We start from the raw sequence: 13955 nt of genomic DNA, 5'->3' as shown, positions 1-13955 counted from the left end.
TAAAAATGTGCTAAACCGTGCCAATAAATACCCGATCTGCTGGGGAGTCCGCCGTGCACGAGCGGGTCCTGTTTTTCTGTCCACCGGCGGGGGCTGGCTCAGGGGCGGACGCAAAGCGACCAATTCATCAATCGGGGGGCCGCCAGCGGCGGTAACTAAATCCGCAGCACATCTGTCCACGTCGTATTAGGGCCTTTCACTCTGTGGTCCTGTAATGTGAATATTCATGAGAGAATAAGGAAACGCTTTTTAAAAGGCAGCTACAAGAGGAATGAAGAAAAAAAAAAAAAACGGTTTCAACTGAACTGTGAACGATGTAATTGCGGCAGAAAAGAAAAATGGCCAGCACAATGGTTCACTGGGACCACACATGGTTTTAGAGTCTCCTTTGACTCTATTATGCATATGTTATAGTACTCTGTCAGGTACCACATCATAATCACAGAGTGATGTATGTTTTAATGTGATTTTTAATACATGACAGGCACAGAAGAGACACACTATATAGATGACTATTGCTGTGCTGCCCAGCTAATAATTAGGTCTCATCTCAGATGTTGTGATCCAATAACAAACTCTGGCAAGGCAGACTTAAGCCAATCCACATGCGGGTGGAGGGGAATGGAATCCCAGGCTCCCTTGGGCTGCATCGACATCCTCTGCCAATCAAATACTTGTTTCGCAACATGGCGGGATGGACAGGGGGCTTTAATAAATCCAGAACAGAATCTCATGGGGGTGGGATTGGGGAAAGGGGGGGGGGGGGTGGGGGGGCAGGGGCGGTTTGAACAATACTAGGGCTTGTCAGCACCGCCCTTGCTCAATCCATGATCTCTCTGCACCAATCAGCTACTTAGCGTTCACGTGTTGCACACGCCACTGCAGGCATCCGAGCAGCTTGAGCTGGCTCACTGCCTGGTCTCTGCAGCCAAGCTGCTCGCTCATTGCACTAAATCTGTTCTCGCTCCCCCACTCCTCCACCGTCTCATCCGGGATCGGATCTCAGCTCGGCCGGAGCAGCACCCTCGGGTACGCGGGTACCCGCCGCGGGTACCGCGCTTCTGACGGGGAAGGACATGGCCTGACGCCAGCGCTCCGTGCCTCAGGCCCCGTCCTAGCTGAGATTTGGCCGTGGTTGAGCTCGAAGGGGGCAGTGTTCGACCGCGGAAACACTTCAACAAGTCAGGAAGCAGCTAGGAGGTGGATGCTACCTCTCCTGTTACAACGATGCGAGTCGAGCTTTCAACTGTGGCGAAAGACCTGCCACACTTACCGTGGAAAGGAAATTCCTCAATCAAACTCAGAGCAGAATTCATTGCCGGTTTTCAACACGCACAAGAGGGGTGCGAGGGGTGGGGGTGTGCTTCATTGTATCGTTTTCATTTAACATTCAGCGCTACCGCCCACAAGGAAATCCTTTCAACGAGATGCTTGAATGATTCATGAAAACGCAATGTGTTTCCAAACTTTCCAAAAAGATAACCCTACTTCGGTGAGGTGAGGTAAAAGATACTGTGATTCACACATACCATGAGTTTGCGAAAAGGATGACTAAGCTCTTGAAAAAGTTACAGCGAAATCTGAGCAGGAAGGTAACTAAACTCTGCAATAACACCAGCAACTTACAGTATCTGACATTTTACTAAGATTTTGGTGCTAATATATCACCGATTTGCTTTGTGGGACTGTGTGACACAATGCTTCTCTTGCGTACAGGATGCCACGATGACATCACTTGGACTGGGGGGTGACAGAAGAAAGCACAAGCAAGAGTGACGCAAACACCCAAATGCTCACTCCTTTGAGCTTGCGTCTGGAGGTGGAGGTGACCCACTTTCCGGAGACTCCCGCACCGGAAATCCGCAGCGGTTAACGTGAAACAGGCAAACCCCCACCTTTCGAACCCGCGCTGATATCCTGCATCTGGAGCAGTGAGTCACCTTCCGTCAGCACCGCGCGCTCGCTCCAGTCCTCCGACGGAACACGCCGGAGTGGGGAAATTCCCATGAACCCCCCTGTCTGCGCGGCTCCAGCCGTCGGGGCGGCCACCGCGTACATGCGCGCATGAGTCACGCGTGCCGCTGGTTAGTCATGTGCCCCTAGCTCCTTCAAAAGGAAAACGCATGGCGACGCCGCGGGAGCGGTCTCTCCTGGATGACTAAAAGGTGGGAGACATTCCAGTCCTGATACTGCGGATCTGCGACCATGTGTGAGAGATACTGAAACAAACAGGCCTTCGCTCCCACTGTGAAACAAATGGCATGTTTGACATAAAACTGTCTGCCATTAAATGAAGGCATGTGGCTAAATTAGTCACCCTCTCTAAGTTGACATTGCCTGTACTGGTGTTTGCAAACATCTAAAATGGGTCCACATCAGCCCACGCTGAATCCAAGCAACAAACACACACAGCACACACACACAAATTAAAAAGGAAATAAAATGAGAGAAGCAGCCATAATGAACTTGCTTACATATTTACACTTGCTAATGGGGTAATTATAATGAGTATACACCGGATGATTGGGACAGACTCTTAACTTAACTACCTCAAGGGTATCCATGACAACGCCGATGACCTATCCAGACTGGATGAGGTCATGTAGGACATACCTCTTTGTACCAAGGTGCTAAATGCTGTACATGTACACTGTGGTCCCAGAAGCATCATTACGTCACAGGGCAAAGACTGCAGACTAAAAGTCCACAGAACAAGTTCTTCTCAAACCTAGACGTTCACGTTCCTTTTCAACGCACACAACCCTTTATACAACAGGCTCCAGAGCTGTGCGTGTACCTTAAGCAGCATCTGTAAATGATTTATTGTCATCGCTTATTTACAAAGAGCAAATGGCTACATACTTCCTTTCTCTCTGGGCATGCTTGTCTGAATTCATTTTCAGCACGCACTTCGACTCTCAGTTCAGTTATCAATAACTAACCACAATTGCCCCCGCCCCCCCGACTCCTCATTTACCGAGTCTGCCGTTTGAAACCTGAGTAGGTAATGAAAGGAGGCAGATAGCCAAAACATCCCACCACAGAGTCTCTCACCCATAAACAGAACCACACAGCGACCTCACAGGTGCCGCACATGGAATCTCTGTGGTTGTCAACAAGTTTTTTTTTTTTTTTTTGTCACTGCTCACAATTAATGTTTTCGAGGGTGACTTGACAGCCAACGCCGCCAGCGGACGCTGCCGTCGGTCACCTCCTGTGTGGTTTGGCGTGGCGTGACACGGCAGCCATCGTCTTGGTCTGTGGTTCACAGGGGCAGTAAATGGAAACGTGTGTCTCTGTTCTTATCTGTGGCAGGAAGCCAGTGTTCCCCTGGGTCCCCCCGCTCCCCGTAGCCACCCAAGAGGAGTGTCACCACGTGGGCAAATCGGAGACAATTCCACTTTGCAACTTCCTGGAGCCTGACGATGACCCGTCCTGTGGTTGGCGGGTCTGGGGCTCCGAGCTCGCTGTCTCAGATAAGGCCCTGTTCCCTCGAAGGCCATGAACTGAGACAGATCTGAAACCGCTTAGATCACGAGAGATGCTCAGATGTGGGTTTCTTACTGAACTTAATACTCTCTTTTACAGGACATAAGGCAGACAATGTGGAATTTCTGCTGTGGTAACAAGCTTTCACTTTTTACTTTGTTTTAGTGGATGATGGTGCTCTACAGATTCTTGCTTTGACATCACCAAAGAGGATTTGTGTGGGCAAAACCTTCTTATTGAAATCTGGAGTCTACCGGCGATCATTAACACGTGCACTGTTGAACTATCTGGGACCTTTTGCTGACGAGAACAGACCTGCCAACGACCTGTGCAACAGGTGCAAAAAACAAAATATAGGAAGTGAAAGACCAATGAGTACAGCAAAGAAAAGCAGACGCACATGAAGCCACAGGGTAAGACAAATGGATAAGACAAAAGTGCTGTAATGTGACAATCATCTCCCTATACATAGAAGAAAGAAACATACTCATAACGTTTCTGCATGTCAATAGTGTGAAAAATTGAGTCATTCACACACAAACGCCAATGCTGTGTAGCATATAGCTCACAATGGTTTACTTTAAATTTACCACAGGAAAGGATGCACTTCGACCCTCTCTGAAATGTGTGCTGAAGATTTCAGACTCTTGCATATCCACAGCTGAAAAACTTAGATGAACTCAGAGGCACATTGCACAACGGCTGCTGCAGTAATTTCCCCTTTGCCTTTTGTACATTTACACTCCGTATTGACATTAGAAGCCAGACATAGCTGTTCTAGCATTACAGAAAACAAAAATATTGTTTTGCACGCCTTAACATATGTCACTGATTGCTTGCCATTGGACTTTCTCTACTGGTGACTGTTCTGTTTAGGTATGTGCTCATCACTGTGTTGGTCATCTGAGAGGAGAGCAATGCTCAAAAGCACGGATGTTTGACAGTTTCGCACATGTGCCGCATGCCCCCCTCCCTTCAGAGAAGACTCACTCGCCCTGGATTTCCTCAGAGCGTGGAAAGAGGCCATTACTCAAGCCCTCATCCCAGGGGTGTTTACGCTCACCCCCGTCCCTCTCTGCAGACCGCCCACCGGGGGAGCCCCTCTGACGGAGAGTGACACGCCAAAACGCGGGCTGGAGACGATGAACACCGTGTGATTCCGTGTGAACGAAGACTGTCGAAGGCCCCCAACCCCGTCGCAACGGCACACCCTCAACCCTCAACACCAACACTTCAGAACATGTGCGTGCAGGGCAGACAACCTCGAGGGAAACCTTTATGCCATCAATAGCTATATTTGGTGTGGAAAATTGCCTCCTGACCAAAGCACACGTAGCGCTACCGAAGTGGCGAGGTGATAGATGAGAAACAATGAGAAACAGCAGACCTGGAATCATTGTTTTCCCGAGGAGCTTCTTTTGCCCTTTCCAAAAAAGGCTAAGTGTCCCTGACAGCTAACACGAAACAACAACAAAATAAGAGAAAAGACACACAAAGCAACAATGCTAACAATTCTATCTAGCCAGCAAAACACAAAAAAAAAAACTAAATAATTGCTTACAGGAAAAGCTTGGCTCTCTAGTTACAAGTTTTCACCACTGTCGGTCAGCCTTCGAATTAAAAAGAACAAGGAAACTATTTGGTGCGGGCTGTTACCTCCTGCACTGAGCGCGCCGCGGGCTTGTCCTGGTGGTTGGCCAGTATTAGGAAGGGGAGCGTGCAGAGCTGGGGGTGCTGCAGGGCCGAGTGGAGCTCCGCCCGCGCCACTTCCAGGTCCTCCTCCGAGCAGGCGCTGTCCAGGACGAAGACCACGCCCTGCGACCCCTGGTAGTAGCGGCTCCAGTACTTCTTGATGTTGTCGGCTCCTTGGAGAGAGAGACGCGCACAACGCGAGTCATTACCTCGGCCATTTGTCATGCACATTCCCACCAATGGCGACGTCATGTTGATGTCTATTCTGATGTCAACGTAAACATTGGTGTTATGGTAACTATGGAATCAGAACACCACAGTTGCCCTGTGTAACGCTATTCTAACACAGAAATCGAAGTTAATTCAGCAACACACTGATGGAATCAGTGCCTGACGCACTTCTGAATCACACAAGGCTATTGTTGTTTTCCCTCCTAAGCCAATTATTCCCATTCACTTTCAAACCTCTGTCATGAGTCACACTCAGAGAAACATGACAGACATCACCGGCAAAGGTGAACTGCTAGAGGCTCGAAGCACTGTCCTCACAGCTTGGCTTCTGGCTCACTTTTGTCTTTGTTCATGCCTGAAGCAATTTCTCTGTCAAAATGCTGACTGCGATCTCTGACAGGCAGGGTTTTAACCTTTGTTTGGAGATTTGTTTCAATGATGTCAGAACAGGATGATTCAGACATTTAAAACAGCCAGTGACGAATATCACCATTTCCCACACCTGTCAAAGCGGTCAAAAAGAATAGAAAAAATGCAGTGGGAAAGAAAATAGTGGTTTTGCTAACTAATTCATGAGGTCACCTTCTCTAAACTACTGGGCCACAGCAAGCTAAGACAAGCAAATAAGGAAAACCCCACTCAAAAACAATAAGTACATACTCACAGTTACATAAACCACGCAGGAGTATTACAATGAATGCATGTTACTCACTTAAAAGGGCACATGTTTGTGCTTATGAATACATCTTAGAAATATTCACTTTTTGGACAGCCTCAGCTTTCTAATGACAGAATGATTTCAGAACAGGCTCCATTTGGAAAATTAAAGTTTATGGCTCTTGCCAAACATGGGTGTGCGAAACCAGCCAACAAGCAACCAGGGGATGAAGTATCATAGCAAGGTGTTTTCCCCATCTTCTTAATAATGGCCAAGCCTCAATAGCACAAAAATGATGTGCACATTTCTGCAAACAATTTGAAAAGAGCATATGAGCCTTTCCAATTTTGAACTAATATCCCATGTTTAAACATACCGCAACATAAAGTAAAGCAATTCAAAAAGCAAACTAAGCCACTCATTGACTACAACACTGCAAATGCCACATTAATTCAAGTCCCTTCCATGTGGAATATTTCAGACACGTGATACATTTGATTCCTTGATAAATCAAAGAAAACTCATTTTCATCCTTTGATTCCAAATCACAGTGAATAAAACTGGTATTTGAAGAGACTGTGAAGAAGCCGGAGAGGACATTTGATGTGAAGATATGGAAGCAAGTATTTGTAATAGAAAACAGACACTCTTAAAAACACCCAAAAACCCCAGGAGAAAAACCATCCAAGTATTCAGAAGCATTCAACTGAAAGAAAGAACAGAGAGCTTTGGTATTTAACTCTTCCGCTTTACTTGACTGTTTCCGCAAATTCATTTTGTGACATCTCAACTTTTTTAAAAAAGAAATCACAGAGATATACTTTACAAACATCATCATTGGCGGCCAACTTTGACTCCTGCTACGCGGTTCCACAGGGAAATGAGTGTCCAAATTTACCACACTCAACACAAAGGTTTTCTTCAAAGCTGACATCGGTACCCTGCGAGTTATTAAATTGCCATGGATGGGTATTTCCGAGAGTGGATTCCACTGGTAACTCTACAGCGTAGTTCAAATGCCTGTACTTTAAAGTGCACATATGGTTCCTCTTGCCTGTGGTAATTTGGGTGCACAGATCCGCTCACCGAGGTTCAGTGCACCACAGCTTTATTTGTTAGTGTAAATAATTTGAGGAAGAGACCTACATGCTCAAAAAAATGACTCATTCTCTGATGTCTCCCCTACATTAATTTGACTGTCAGTGCAGCTCAGGCTTACAGGCAAACAGCCAAGGAACAAGGAGTCATTCTCATTATGAACATCTAGCAAATTTGGGCTGTTTTTTTTTTCTTCTTCTTCTTTGACTTCCTCTCCAAACAATTCCACTTTTGGCAGCCATGTCATTTGTTCTGTTTTGCAGCACGTTTGGCTTGATCGTTGAAGAGTGATTCCAGTTCAGTCACAAACTTCAAAAATAAAAGTGAGTGAAGCTCGGACGGTTAAGGTGCTTGTTCCGAGCACAAGCTGAACATGTTTGAACCCAGCTGCACCACCTGTCGACCAGGAGCCCCTAGCGACAAAACAAACAGCCATTGGTCCATGGTGGTAGGGATAGGGCAGGGCAGGGTTTTCTTGTTGTGCTGCTCTCAGTTTGCATGCTTGTGTACTGGCTACACTCTGGGCCCGCGCATGAGTGCAGGTGAAGCATACCTAATGCATAATTGGCATTTACAAAAATTTGGGTGAGAAAGGGAAAACATTCAAGCAGTCTAAATTCAGACTACACCTCCAAAGCCGATTCTTCCTTTATGTTTATGTAGTTTTTTAAAGTTCCACGTCCAATTCCATCAGTTAACACTGTTGCACTGGATAAAGTTTCAAAGTTGACTTCCTTAAAGTTCAGGAAAAGGAAGGTAGGACCGTTTCATGATCATATCTCTTTGTTCTATTAGTTTCTTGGGGAAAGGAGACAAAAAAAATTATAGAAACATTGATTTTCAGTGATATAACTGAATAAAAACGAAAGAGTAGTACTAAGAATAAGAATGTGATTATGAAGAATTTGTCAGTGGTATGAATTTCACTGAGCAATGCAAGCATTTCAATGCTGGTATTTTGCCAGCATTGTTCGTGTGAAAGAGGCTCATGTTTCAGACACCTGGGATTGGAAATCAAAACTTATTCAAACTAATATGTTTCGAGATACTTTAAAAAACCACAGAAGATCCACTAAGGTGTATGAAGGTGTTTACAACAGTAGGTAATAAGGTTTATAGTACTGCTTAATAATATGGCCGTGAGAATCATTGATGACTGTGGGTTAAAGAATCTTAATGGAGTACAGACAGGGACACATAGCTAAAAAGGTACAACCCCTGGGTGCTGATGCTGGTCCCAAAATCAGTTCCTCTTAAAGCACTTCCACAGAACTGCTTACCTGTGACCTGACGTTACCCATTTTGGCTTATTTTGCAATAAAGACAATATTTATTCAAGGACGCTTTAGTGTGTCAGTTCTAATCTTTGCCTTGTGCCTCAGGAGTTCAGCTTGGTTTCTAGCCTCCTTAGGCTCCTAAGAAGGAAGCAGTCATCTCTGGGTGACCTACTAGCCTCTCTTGGAACTCTGCACCCTGCCTGAACATGGGATTATCAAGCCCAGGTCACCTCACAGTTTCATTATTTCTGCCCTAACTGCAAACACTGCAATCACTCGATCTGAAAAGAAGCTACCGCAACACAAACTTGGAACAAACAGCACACAACAGCCTCAGCTGTTAGGCTGAAACTTTAAAGGGCTGTGATGTAACACGGCTTGCAGGACACGGGACACTCGAGGACAGCAGCCCTGCAACCGTGTCAGCAGGAGAGTGGCTTTAGCTACCGGTGTGCCAGATCCACTAAACCTTAATGATCTGACCCGGGCAGGGGCGGTGACCAGAGCAACCCGCAGTGGCGGACCCATCCAAATCTGCCCCGCAGCTGCACCAAATGTGTCCACGCAGAGAGGATCCGATCTGGACCACATGAATGCCATTACATTATTCATCATTACGTTTGCTCAGCAGATGTTCTCATCGTCTGCCAGACAAGCTTAAAGAGCTTACATATTCTTCTTTTTTTTTTTACAGGTTATCCATTTATACAGCTGGATATTTACTGAGGTCATCTGGGTTAAGTACCTTGCCCGATGCTTCGGCTTGGCTTTTGCATGTCAGTTGGGCATTTGGACTGATGTGCTTTGCACTTTACCCCAGTGTTTTGAACATTGTATCAAATCAACTGAGAAAAAATGTAAATTTTTTACTCATTGCACAATGTACAGAGTACATTTACTCTTATGTCAGCCATACATTTATACCTATCCCATATTTCTTGTATTGCAATTTTTATCATGGTTGATCACACTAAGTTAGGTGCGGACTGTTGTAGTCCTTGTGTGTAACAGCACAGGACACTCGCATTATTGTGGGGACCTGACAGACCTGGGCAGGCATAGCCACTGTGAAAAGCAAAAATAAATCACAGGACCATTTAAAAAATCTACCAATAAACATGCTTGCAACTAATAAATCCTGCAACAATTGAATTATGCCTGCAATATGCTTTTCAGGGTTTTGCAAAGTCCAGGCTTGCTAACTGTACATGTGGACCCAGGAAACCACTGCAAAATTATCTCAGTTGACTGCAGGACTACATGTAAGTTTTCTATGCAAGCATTTTTTTTCTAACTTTTTTTTTCTTTTAAAAAAACCTTCCCCAGTAATAACCATGAAGGCCTGGGAAAGTCCTCTCTCAGCCTCTTCAATGCCAGAGTCATTAAGATGTCAGTCAGACCCCAGACTGATCCTATCCTGTAGAACATCTGCAGTAAGTTTGACCGCAGAAGCTTTTAATGAAATTGTAATTCTGCACTGACTGGTAAATACCAAGTGTTCATGATGGGAAATCAATACTGCCTGGTACTGTACTGTGAAGTGCCCTGTCCAGTGAAGTGGAAAGGGAACAACATTAAACTCACTGCACTCAAACCATGATGTATTTATACAGCGTATTAGGAGACTTAAAATGTTTTTACAACTGGCAATACGTGAGGTAAAATATGCTTACTCTTCCACGAACATACCTGAATGGGTTACACACTAATGTATGAAAATATGAAGTCAGAAACAAATAACTCTTTATTACAGAGGCAAAGGTCTGAAAAGTACACAAAACCAAAAGAAAGGGAATGCTTAATCGACTCCCTCCTCCTGGCTGGTCAGTGAGAGTGATTGAGGGGAAGTAAAAGACTGTTTGACCTCATTCTAGAGCTACTAATTCAGTCTCTTCACCTATTGGGTTCCGATATGCTGCAGCATTACAGCTCACAGTCGCTGTGTCTTTCGTGGACTCCTCACGTTAACCGAAAACAAAATTTGTAATTTTATCTTGCCGGCGGAATGTCGCGTTTGTCATGATTTAGTTACCGCCGCATCTCTGTGATATGGACACCGATGACATCCGAGAACGACAATTCCTTCCCACTTCAAGCGCAACAAGGGGGACGTTTAACTATGTCATTTCCCGGTTTCAGACTCTTCGAGCTGCTTCTCTGGTGGAACACAAACATGTTGCTAATCCTAGTTTTACTTCCATTGTTGAACTCCAGTCAAGGCGACCTTCTTTGAAGTCCCTTTAACAGAAAACAGACTTTCTGGGGCAGGGGAGGAGGACTCTAATGAAGCTGCAGCGACAGCCTCAGACGCAGCCTCTCCTGACAGGGCAGGGGGTCCCCTCAGTGCTAGAAGTGCGCTTCCAATGTTGACACATTTACCATCACGGAGAGTCAACGATGTTCATCTTAAACAAACAGATGAATCCCGCTCGTCCGATGGCGTGCTTCTTCACACCCCTGAACCTCTCACATTTTCAGAACCTTTGAGGTCTGAAACACTGACAGAAACATATGCTGTATACAGTGGGTCACACTGTTTTACTGTATAAGGAACTGTTTGTACGGACTTTTGAATTCCACTCTACACAGAAGTATTACGCATAAGAGCCTTGCTGATGTCATTAAACTGCAAAGCCAGGCAGAAAGGCATAGCTAAATTAATAACATACTACATGCAGTTGTATGGTTAGTAATACATTTTTGGAACCCATTCACATTTTGTACATTTTCTTCCTCATGACACCTTGCTGTCACACCTGTAATGCAGTAGTCAGCAGACCTCTAGTTTATGGTGACGGAAAAGCTCTTGTGATAAATCCAAGTCCAAACACCGAATTCTGAACTCCAGTAAACCATAAAGTAGCCAAACTGAAATATAAGGTCTCCCAGAGGAAAAGGTCTCCCACACAACTAACTATCCCTGAAAAAAAAAAAAAACACACACACACACACACAAAATCTCTGTGAAAGCTACAAATAAAGAACAGGCTGTGTCCCTTAGCTTTGGGCACAATAAGAATTTCCTAACCAGTTCAGTTTCTTCTGTTTATAGAAGGAGCAGCAGCTTTCCCTCAAGGCCACTATCGGCGAAGCAAACCACACTGCGATCGTATTTTACAATAACTCATACCATGCTGCAGCAGAAATTATTACAATGTGGTGGTTTCCTTTGGAGGAAAACAAACAAACAAACTAACAAAAATGTGTGGGATGAGTGCTTTCTGATTCTCTGCTCCAGATATCCATTCCCTTGATGAACTGTGACAGATGAATGTCAGAATGAATGATCATGTAGTGACATCATTTCATCTGAAGGTTTATTATCTTAGTGAACTTCCTTCACATCATAACTCACATTTTTACATATTACACATCCATATAGCTGGATATTAATATCAGTCATTTAGGGTGAGTATCAGGGGAACAGCAGCTGTCTGTGTCTCATAAAGGCAGTGCAGCAATAGATGCAATGAAATCTTTTAGAACTGAACTCGGCTTTTATTGGTAATGCTGATAATTGGCTGACTAATCCATTTTGGAATAGGTTAGCCAACTGCATTTTGAAGCCATTAATTGCATCCCTACCACAGCCATTGTGTCTTCACTGTATCACTGTGCGTGCATCACCACGTCATACCTTTTGGCACAATTACATATATGCCTTGATTTGTCCATGGACCTGTCAATCTTCTACTTAATATAGGTCAGAGTCAGGGGAGGGGCCTGGCCCCAGAGGAGCTGCGTGTTTCATAAGGCACAATGTCACAGGTGCAAGGTGAGGGAAGAACATCCACACCATTTCATTAACTCACCCAGTCCCTAATTTGATCTTGAAAACCGCTGGATTTGACAATGGGTGTTTTGAGAGAGAGAAAAAACATGCTGAAATGGCCCAAAAGGTGGTTAAATCTACTCGCAAAAATGATAACACTGACAGTAACTATTGCCACCATGACTATGATTACAACCACTGCAGTTCAATTTCTGTAACAAAAACAAGACTCTGTCAAACTTGACATCATTTACGCAAAACCGAATAGCATGCATTCACAGACACCATGATGCTTCTGTCTCTGTTGACATCTGGCCTGTATTCTGCCAACAAGCCAGCTCTAATATGAATATCTGGCACCAGCGTGGAGAATGGCTGTGCCCTTGTGTAACTGACATTAGGCTGGCAACTGAAAACATCTCGGCATCAAGGCGGTAAATGTACCCAGGGGCATGAATACCAGCAGTTCATAATTGTAAGGATTGATATTACCACAATAACAAACCATCTCTACATTTCCACATATGTTGTATGACATTCAGCTCCTGTGTTCCTTCCGTCCTTTGTCTGGGAGGTTCCACTTGATAACAGATGGCTGCGGTTCTGTCTGCGTTCCTGCGCCGTCTATGTGGGCTCTGTTTTAGACCACGCCCTTTCAGGAATGTTCATAACGAGCCAGCGAATCAGACCACTTATAGCTTCGACAATGCCAGAGACAGATTTTTTCAATACGGAATGCCCCGACTTAAATATCTTGGACATATTTTAAGAATCCATGGCATCACTGTGGCAGTGTGCCACCCAGTCTCACACCTGGCACCTGGCAGCCAAAGACCTCGTGGCATGGCTCTTGAATTAACTCCCTTTTATGTCATCGATCTATTACTACTCACCAGGGAGCAGAACATGGACGCTAACAGCCACAAACAATGGCACGATGGAAGATTTCCCTTCAAGATTAATGGTCAAGTCGTCCTGAGATGAGAAAAAAACCTTTCCTTCAAAGCACTAAGTGCAACTAAAACTGGCTTTTGAAAATGTTCCACGACGACTCATTCTTACTCATGAAGTAAGCCGCAAAAGGTTCTTAACTTTTTTCAACTTCAATAAAAAAAACTGGTTGCAGAAAGATATGTTAACGTCTGAATAACAATGATGACTTCCAACACAGCAAGACCCAGGCTAACATAAACCACTGCCAACATTATGACATAGCACTGGGGACATTTTATTAAGGGGATATTATCACACAGTACTATAAGCCGGGGATTTCATGAACCTGCTAAAGTTGGGATTAATACACTTCCTTTAGAAAATTGATATCACATGGGAATGAGTGCTAAAGAGGATTTTTGGTATTTATGCATCAGGAAATGAAGACTCGCTGTAATGAGTCACACTAGTAAAGGCGGTTCAACATTTCCTTTCCAGTGATCTCTAAGGTAGAGTTCAAAATTCCTATTTGGTGGATTTTGTTCTGAGTCACGACTTTGATAATAAAAACAATGCATTTAGCAAAACATATACATAGATATACACAGAAAGTTGTACAAGCTTGCTTTGAGAAATGTAAAAAGTCATACTTACAAAACATGCCATTTGTGCTGTGAGCAAATGGCAAAAATGTTTCTAATGTTTTGAGAGTCTTCTATGAGGCACTCATCCAAAGTAAAAATGGAAAACCGGAATTGAACAGAAAAAGTTGTGCCTTTTGGGCCAAAACATTACTGCTTTTATA

At 44.4% G+C, this 13955-nt stretch overlaps 1 protein-coding gene across 2 annotated transcripts in view; it reads right to left on the bottom strand.

Moving 5' to 3' along the window:
* The window catches only part of arl15a (ADP-ribosylation factor-like 15a), a 109047-nt gene that overhangs the window by 49976 nt on the left and 45116 nt on the right, over positions 1-13955 (bottom strand). For both annotated transcript variants that reach the window (XM_036527047.1, XM_036527045.1), the window contains exon 4: positions 5146-5354. In XM_036527047.1, coding sequence (XP_036382940.1) covers positions 5146-5354 — 209 coding nt within the window. The remainder of the gene's footprint in view (positions 1-5145; positions 5355-13955) is intronic.

This window comes from Megalops cyprinoides, chromosome 4 (genome assembly GCF_013368585.1).
Source record: "Megalops cyprinoides isolate fMegCyp1 chromosome 4, fMegCyp1.pri, whole genome shotgun sequence".
NCBI classification, from domain to species: Eukaryota; Metazoa; Chordata; class Actinopteri; order Elopiformes; family Megalopidae; genus Megalops; species Megalops cyprinoides.
This window is presented reverse-complemented; position numbering and strand designations above follow the sequence as displayed.